This window comes from Carcharodon carcharias, chromosome 20 (genome assembly GCF_017639515.1).
Source record: "Carcharodon carcharias isolate sCarCar2 chromosome 20, sCarCar2.pri, whole genome shotgun sequence".
NCBI classification, from domain to species: Eukaryota; Metazoa; Chordata; class Chondrichthyes; order Lamniformes; family Lamnidae; genus Carcharodon; species Carcharodon carcharias.
In genome coordinates this window covers 45,359,449-45,368,977 of record NC_054486.1, presented here as the reverse complement: position 1 = coordinate 45,368,977, position 9,529 = coordinate 45,359,449, and the positions used below count along the sequence as shown (strand labels likewise).

The window sequence follows — 9,529 nt, the reverse complement described above, 5'->3', positions numbered from 1 at the left end:
TCACCCCCTGCACCCTGTGGGTGACGGCAGCAGATGGAGTGTTAGTCTTTCTGCACCCAATGGGTGAGAGCAGCAGATTGGGTATCACTCTTCCTGCACCCAGTGGGTGACAGCAGCTGACAGGGTGCCACTATCCCTGCCTCCAGTGGGTGACAGCAGCTGACTGGGTGTCACTCTCTTTGCTCCCATTGGCGAGAGCAGCTAACTGGGTGCCACTCTCCCTGCCCCCGGTGGGTGACGGCAGCCGATTGGAGGAACTGCGTCGCCGTTTGTTGAGTCACGGGGTTCCCCGGGTGTCACGTGAGCCGGGCTCCTATCCGGAGCAGCCATGATGGTGGGTTTGTTTAATTTGATTCTGGTTTTTACTATTGGCTTCACTTTCTTTCTTAACGTGTAAGTTTTGGGGCGCGGACATTAGTATTGCTGTTTGCAATGACAATGTTGTTTTCTGTTCCATCAGCAAGAAGGCTTGGACGACGGCCCCGACTTCCTGTCAGAGGAGGATAGAGGAGTAAGTTTTTGCTGTTCTCAGTTTCTGCTCCTCCAATCTCGGTCTCTCCTTTGGGCCGCAAGTTCAGCGCTGTCGTTTCACACTTTCCCCCTCCTTCGATCCGCTTGTCCCCGTCCTAATCTTCTCTTTTCCTAAATTATTCCAGATAAGACGCTTTTGAGTGTCAGGTATGTTTCTACAGTACCATTGTCTCGCTTTTTTTTTTGGCTTAATTCTCTATTTTCTCACATCAAGATCTTAACATTCATTTATTTTCTGATTTGTTGTTGGAGTTAATTCCACGTTTTAAATGATTAAGTCTGCTTTACGAAGTTTTGCTACAAAAATGACCTAGAGGACATTAGTATATGTTTGTACAACAGTTAAGAAACTGACTCAAAAAATTGCGGTTTAGGGAAGTTCTTTTTGTAAATTGTATTATTTTCCTTCCCTCAGGAAGCTTAATGTTTTGCTGGGGGAAGAGGGGACAGAGATCAGGGTCTCTCGTGGCTGAGATCTCTGCAGCTCCATTCCTACTTCAGTTTGAAACTCAGTTGGTTCAAATGGTTCAGAATGAACTGGAAATCAATTTGCCCTCCGATCTTCATGATGGTGAAAAATCTGGAGCATCATGAAGTCAATTTTTTGACCAGGCTTACTTCTATCAAGCTACTGATAATGCCAGAAATTATTGCCTTTAAAGATTATAAAGTTATTACTATGCTTTATTTTCTTTCCCCCATGACCTAGTTTATATCAATGTGAACAGTAAGTTGAATAATATTGTGATATACTTCTGAGATTGCACTATGTACATGGAAGTATTTGCCAAATAAAGTTGCAAAAATCATTTACAGGAATAACATGCCTAGAAGCATGTTGCAAGGGTTTGGGGTAGTTGAAGGTCTGAAAGATATTGAAAACATACTTGTGACTTCACCCCCTCCTTTATGTGTGAATGGTACTTTTTATGTTAAATTAGATCTAACATACTTTGAACTTTTGAGTTGGTGCATAAATTGTGTTGCTGATGATCTTGTTACTAATAATACCAGTATTTGTGTCTGAACATACAGATGAATGTGTGCAAATTTATTTGAAGGTCAAATAGTACAAATAGTACTGAATCAACACAGTAGTTAAAAACAGAATTAGGATTCACCCCACAAGTGGTCAAAATACACTTCCCAGAACACATTGCTTGGAATCTAATAAGTGATGGTTAAGTTTGTAGACCTTTCAGGTGCATTGGTGATTTGCATATCAGTTTCCTAAGTATAGATTCCCTGCCAGGACTGAAGCACTGAGGAATTTACTTTATCTTCAGTCCAAAGGTTGTTGAAGTTAGAGCTGTCAATAAAATCTGATTAAAGATGCAATAGTAGAAATTATTGCACAAAATGTGAATGACCATGTGCCTGTTTTATTTTCAGTGGCTCTTAGTGTCTTGACCATGTACAGTTTAATTTGCTCATAGAACAAAGCCCATCCATCCTGGTTATTTCCAGTTTAATCAATCTGGCCTGGCCTTTTAGGCAACTTTCCCCCTGACCATGATTTTGCTATTTAGTAATGGGACAGCTTGAACTTTAGCTCTGAGCCATTTCAAAGTCCGATTGAATAAACTACAGAAATTCTATATTTTGTCACAAGATTTATTGAATTGTGCTGAACTAGCTGAAGGGGATCAAAGGGCGATAGACTCAATGTCCAGTATGTCCAATATTGCAAAGTAGCAGTCAACAGAACAAACAGAATGTTTGAACATATTGTGAAATTAGTGTGGTGCATAAGCCTGAGGGCATCATGCAGAAGTTGTTTTGTGTTCTGGTTAAAGTTTAACCTGAGTACTACAATTACTGAAGCTTTAGAGAAATACCAAACATGGAAACAGTACTAAGAGCTATAAGGCTGATTCATCAGACCTGATTTTAGCGTTCTGCAGGTTGATGGGTTTTGAATGGGTTAAAATTGGGTCCCTCATGTCAACTGAGTTATGAAGTAAAGTTAGAAAAGCTTGAACTCTTCAGCTATGAAAGGAATTGAACGTATTGGAACCTTTTTGAAAAAAAGAACCTGCATTTATATAGCGCCTGTAATAGCCTCAGAATGTGGCACAACTCTTCACAATGAACAGAGTGCTTTTGAAATATAGCCACTAACTGCAATTTGAACACAGCACCATTCAACAAATAAATGGTATTCGTTGAAGAATAAATGTTGGGGAGGACATTTGGCATCATAACATATATAAGATACCAAAGTGGATTGAAAATGGTTAATTTAGGGCATTATTTCAATCTAGACCTTTAATATCAGACAAAGGAAATATTGGTGCAAACTGGTAAGATACAAGTTGAGGATTCAGATGGCACTTCATGCAAAGACTGATGGCTGGATCATTCTAGAGTAAAGAAGGCAAAAGCTGTATTCATTAAAAAGACAGTTCGATGATGTGATGCAGGCACAGTAAGTTTCTACAGAAGGATGATTGTGATGGAACAAATTTTTGTGTACCTTGATTTGTTTGTATGTAACACACTGCACTATCTTTTTATCACTGGTTTTGGTGTTCGGTTTGATTGTATTGTATTCATATATATCATGGGATGTCTGTGCAATGGAATAATTGATTAAAAAAATGTGTTTGTTGACCCTGATCTCCTGTACATTTGACATTTGTACCTAGATGGCACAAGTGCACCCAGATAAGATGCTTAATATGAGCTGATAGCTTAAAGCAAGCAAATCTTTATGCTTTCAATATCTGAATGAATACAGCAATATTGTTATCTTTTATGGAGAACCATAATTGGTTTTGATCTTAATTTTGTAAGTTGTTAATATGCCTGGCACTGAGTTGCATCGAGGCAAGCTTTGATAATTTTTTCTTAAGGTGATCTTTGAAGTGAACGCTTGTATCACGTGGCAATTTAGTTAGCCTATCAGATTATTTTTGTAGCAGTAAAAATGAGCTGGTGCATTTCTTCTAAAAAAAAATCTGTCACATTCTCTTTTGGAAGAACCAGTTTATTTTTCAAATGCTTGCTAAATTTCAACAAAAAGCACTTTTTCCATCCTTGTAAAATTAGCATAATTATTTTCTAAAGAATTTTTCTAACTTTTTTTCTTTATTCTTTCATGAGATGTGGGCATCGCTGGTAAGGTCAGCATTTGCCCATCCCTAATTGCCTCTGAGTAACTTGCTAGGCCATTTCACAGAGCAGTTAAGAGTCAGCCACGTTGCTGTGGGTCTGGAGTCGCATATAGGCCAGACTGGGCAAGGATGGCAGATTGTCTTCCCTATAAGGCATTACTACACCAGATGGGCTTTGGGAACAATTGATAGTTGTCATGGCCATCATTACTGACACTAGCTTTATATTCTAGATTTGTTCATTGAACTTAAAATCCCACCATAGCTGCTGGTGGAATTTTGATTTTTGTGACCCCAGAACATTAGCCTGAGCTAACCTGGATTACTGATATTACCACAATGCCACCATCTCACTGTTTTGATTTTAATAAACTTTAGATTTTAACAACTGTCATGTTAATTGTTTCTTTTACTTCATCAGTAAGAGTAGGGAACAATGTATATATAGTATGTGAATGAGCTTTGTCTAGTTCTGTGACCTGCTGAAGCTATAAGTATGCACTGCTTTGTTCTACTTAGTGGTATGTGAAGTGCAGAGTTAGTGTTGTTGCTGCATTTACGTGAATTAATTACTGCAATTTTAAAAAATGTTGATTTGTTTTAACATATTGTTTTTATGTGAAAAGACCATGTGCTACTGACCTTTATTGGCTCCTGGTACTACAATGCCTCAATTTTTAAATTTTACATCCATGTATTCACCCTATTACTATAACCTCATCCAGTTCTGCAATTCTCCAGGGTCTCAAAGCTCCTCCAATTCTGTCGTTTTATGAATTCCCAATTTCCTTCGCTCCATCATTGGTGGGTTTGCCTTCACCTGCTTAAATCCTTAGCTCTGGAATACCCTCCCTAAACTTTTTCCCTCTCTCTCTCCTTTTAAAGTGCTTCATGAAACTATCCTTTTTGTTCACCTCTCTTTGTGGCCCAGTCTCATATTTTATATGATAACGCTCCTGTGAAGCGCCTTGGGAGATTTTACTACATTGGTTCCTTCCAACTGTAGTATTAACAAAGGTATGGTTGCTAAATTTGCTGATGACGCACAGATGGGTAGGATAGTACGATATGAAGAGGACACAAAGAGGGTACAAAGGAATATAGAAAGGTTAAGTAAGTGGGCAAAGACCTGGCAAATGGAGTATAACCTGGGAAAGTGTGAAGTTGTCCATTTTAGCATGAAAAATAAAAAAAGCACATTACCTAAATGGTGAAAGGTGGCCAGTCTGTGAGGTGGCCGGTCAATCTAGGGGATTTAGTGCATGAATCGCGGAAATAATTAGGAAAGCTAATAGAATATTATCATTTATTACGCGGGGAATTGAATATAAAAGTAAGGAGGTTATATTTCAGTTATACAGGGCATTGGTGAGACCACACCTGGAGTAGTGTGTGCAGTATTGATCTTATTTAAGGAAGGATGTAAAGGCGTTGGAAGCAGTTCAGAGAAGCTTTACTAAGCTAATAGCTGGATTGGGTGGGTTGTCTTATGAGGAATGATTGGACAGGCGAGGTTCGTATCTGCTGGAGTTTAGAAGAGTAAGACGTGACGATTGCAATGCATAAGATCCTGAGGCGTCTTGACAGAGGGATGTGGAGAGAATCTTTCATTTTACAGGAGAATCTAATACTAGGGGGTCACCGCGTTGTGGGCCATCAGCAGCAGAATTGTATTCAACCACAATCTGTAGCCTCATGGCCCGGCATATCCCCCACTCTACCATTACCACCAAGCCATGGGATCAACCTTGGTTCAATGAATAGTGCAGGAAGGCATGCCAGGAGCAGCACCAGGCATACCTAAAATGGAGGTGTCATCCTGGTGAAGCTACAGCACAGGACTACTTGTGTACCAAACAGCATCTACAGCAAGTGATAGACAGAACTAAGTGATTCCACAACCAACGGATCAGATCGAAGCTCTGCAGTCCTGCCACATCTAATCGTGAATAATGGTGGACAAGTAAACAACTCACTGGAAGAAGAGGTTCCACAAATATCCACATCCTCGATGATGGAGGATCCCAGCACATCACTGCAAAAGATAAGGCTGAAGCATTCGCAACAGTGTTCAGTCAGAAGTGCCGAGTGGATGATCCATCTTGGCCACCTCCAGAGGTCCCCAACATCACAGATACCAGTCTTCAGTCAATTCAATTCACTCCACGTGATATCAAGAAACAGCTGAAGGCACTGGATACTGCAAAGGCTATGAGCCCTGACAATATTCCGGCAAAAGCACTGAAGACGTGCCCCAGAGCTTGCAGTGGCCCTAGCCAAGCTGTTCCAGTACAGTTACAACACGGGCATCAACCGTGCTAAAGTTTCCTTTAGATTTTGTCTCTTGTTTTTGCAGTTTCCCTTTAGTTAGGCTGCCTTTAAATTTGTCCCTGATTTTGTTAATTTAGTTTGTTTGTTTGTCCTCAAAGGAGTTACAAAACAGGCATCTACCCAGCAGTGTAGGAAATTGCCCAGCTAGGCCCTGCATACACAAAGCAGGATGCATCCACCCCGACCAATAACTCCCCATTAGTCTACTCTCCATCAGTAAAGTGAGGGAAGGGGTCATCAACAGTGCTATCAAGTGGCACTTGCTTAGCAATAACCTGCTCACTGATGCTCCATTTGGGCTCCTCCAGGGTCACTTAGCTCCTGACCTCGTTACAGCCTTGGTTCAAACAAGGAGCTGAACTCCAGAGGTGAGGTGAGTGTGAATGCACTTGACATCAAGGCAGCATTTGACCAAGTGTGGCATCAAGGAGTCCTAGCAAAACTAGAGTCAATGGGAATGAGGGGGAAAGATTCCCCACTGGTTGGAGTCATACCTAGCACAAAGGAGATGGTTGTGGCTGTTGGAGTTCAATCCTCTCAGTTCCAGGACATCACTGCAGGAGTTCCTCAGGGGAGTGTCCTAGGCCCAACCATCTTCAGTTTCTTCATCAATGACCTTCCCTCCATCATAAGGACAGAAGTGGGGATTTTTACTGATGGTTGCACAATGTTCAGCATCATTCGTGACTCCTCAGATACTGAAGCAGTCCATGTCCAAATGCAGCAAGACCTGGACAATATCCAGGCTTGGGCTGACAAGTGACGTGTAACATTCACGCCACACTAGTGCCAGGCAATGGCCATCTCCAACAAGAGAGAATCTAACCATCGCCCTTTGATGTTCAATGGCATTGCCATCGCTGAATCCCCCATTATCAGTATCCTGGGGGTTACCATTGACCAGAAACTGAACTGGACCAGTCATATAAATACTGTGGCTACAACAACAGATCAGAGGCTAGGAATCCTGCAGCGAGTAACTCAGCATCTTACTCCCCAAAGCCTGTCCACCAATCTACAAGGCACAAGTTAGGAGTGCGATGGAATACTCTCCACTTGCCTGGATGAGTACAGCTCCAACAACACTCAAGAAGCTTGACAACATTCAGGACAAAGCAGCCTGCTTGATTGGCACCACATCCACAAATACTCCCTCTGACGCACAGTGGCAGCAGCGTGTACCATCTACAAGATGTACTGCAGAAACGCACCAAAGCTCCTTAGGCAGCACCTTCCAAACCCATGACCACTACTGTCTATAAGGACAAGGGCAGCAGGTACATGGGAACACCACCACCTGGAAGTTCTCCAAGCCACTCACCATCCTGACTTGGAAATATGTCGCTGTTCCTTCACTGTCGCTGGGTGAAAATCCTGAACTCCCTCCTTGACAGCACTGTGGGCGTACCGACATCAGAGGGACTGCAGCAGTTCAAGAAGGCAGTTCACCACCACCTTCTTGAGGGCAATTAGGAATGGGCAATAAATGCTGGCCTAGCATTCTGTAAATCCAGTAAATGAATTTTTAAAATGTTTTAAAAATAAGGGGGTCACTCTCTTTAGGGTAGAGATGGGGAGAAATTTTTTTGGGGGTTGAGTTTTTGGAGCTCTCCCTCAAAAGGCAGTGGAAGCAGAGTCTTTGAATATTTTCAAGGCAGAGGTGGATAGATCCTCAATAAACATGGGGATGAAAGATTATCGATGTAAGTGGGAATGTGGAGTTGAGGTTCCAGTCGGATCAGCCATGATCACATTGAATGATGGAGCAGGCTCAAAGAGCCGAGTGGCCTACTCCTCCTAATTTGTATGTCCATATGTTATGTCTGCAGCAGTGAAATATAGTTTAATTGAACATAATCATGCATTAGCTACACAAACTTGCATGGACAATCTCAGGAGTGACTACTCGGAACCGGCATCCAACTTCTTTTCATTCTTTCATGGGATGTGGGTGCACTTGTTGCGCACCCCTAATTGCCTTTGAGAAGGTGGTGGTAGAGAGCCATCTTCTTAAACTGCTGAAGTCCACATGGTGTAGGTACACACAGTACTGTTAGGAAGGGAGCTCCAGGAATTTGACTTGGTGATGGTGAAGGGACGGCGATATATTTCCTATCAGGATGGTGTGTGGCTTGGAAGACAACTTGCAGGTCGTGGTGTTCCAATGCATGTGCAGCCCAAGTCCTTCTGGGTGGTAGAGATCGTAGTTTGGAAGGTGCTGTCAAAGGAGCCTTGGTGTGTTGCTGCAGTGCATCTTGTAGATAGTGAACACTGCTGCCATTGTGCGTCAGAGGGAGTGGAGGGAGTGAATGTTTGTGGATGTGGTGCCAATCAAACAGGCTGCTTTGCCCTGGATGGTGTCAAGCTTCTTGAGTGTTGTTGGAGCTGCACTTATCCAGGCAAGTGGAGAGTATTCCATCACACCCCTGACTTGTGCCTTGTAGATGGTGGACAGACTTTGGGGAATCAGGAGGTGTTACTTGTAGAATTCTCAGCCTGCTCTTGTGGCGACAGTATTTATATGATCCAGTTCAGTTTCTGGTCAATGGTAACCCCCAAGAATGTTGTTTGTTGGAATTCAGCAATGGTAATACCATTGAATGTCAAAGGAAAATGGTTGGATTCTCTCTTGTTGGAGATTGATAATGAGGTAGTCAATGCATTGGTGTTAATTTTCCAAAATTCCCTAGATTCTGTGAATATTCCATCAGACTGGGAAGTAGCAAATATAACCCTACTGTTCAAAAAGGGAAGGAGGCAGAAAACAGGAAACTATAGGCCAGCTAGCTTGATGTCTGTTGTGGTGAAGTTGTTAGAGTCGATCGTTATATAGGTTAAAGCTGGGTACTCAGAAAAGCCTAAGGTAATCTGGATGAGACAGCATGGTTTTATAAAAGGGAAATCATGTTTAACCAATTTATTAGAATCCTTTGAAGGAGTAACTTGCGGTGGATAGAGGGGAGCCTGTAGACATGCTGTACTTGGATTTCCAGAAAACATTTGATAAGGTGCCACATCAAGGGTTATTGTGGAAAATAAAAACTCATAGTGTAAGGGGTAACATATTAGCCTGGATAGAAGATTGGCTGGCTTGCTGGCAGAAAACAGAGATTATGTATAAACGCATCTTTGTCTGATTGGCAGTATGTGACAGGGGTCTGTGCTGGGGACTTAATGTTTTACAATTTAAATCAAGACATGGTAGCTAAATTTGCACCCGACACTTTCCCACCTATCTTTGTATGTTGTGAAGAAGACGAGGATTTTGCAAATGGATGTAGGTAAGAGTGAGTGGGCAAAAATCTGGCAGATGGAGCATAATATGGAAAAATATGAAGTTCACCTTTGGCAGGAAGAATTTAAAAAGCAGAGTGTTACTTAAACAGAGACCGACTGCAGAATTCCGAGGTGCAGAGAGATCTAGGTGCTCTCATGCATGAGCCGCAGAAAGTTAATATGCAGGCACAGCGTGTAATCAAGAAGACTAATGGAATGCTATCTTTTATTACGAGAGGAATTGAACATATAAGTAAGGATGTTATGCTTCAGTT

The 9,529-nt window shown here is 42.0% G+C and overlaps 1 protein-coding gene across 5 annotated transcripts in view; it reads left to right on the top strand.

The window, feature by feature from the left end:
- The first annotated feature begins 238 nt into the window (after positions 1–238).
- Positions 239–9,529, top strand: part of snx6 (sorting nexin 6) — a 54,818-nt gene continuing 45,527 nt past the window's right edge. For 3 of the 5 annotated variants that reach the window (XM_041214411.1, XM_041214410.1, XM_041214409.1), the window contains exons 1-2: positions 239–334; positions 461–511. In XM_041214411.1, coding sequence (XP_041070345.1) covers positions 329–334; positions 461–511 — 57 coding nt within the window. In that variant the 5' untranslated portion in view covers positions 239–328. Of the gene's footprint in view, positions 335–460; positions 512–653; positions 679–9,529 lie in introns of those variants that run through there. The other 2 variants (XM_041214412.1, XM_041214413.1) reach the window with 2 other exon arrangements.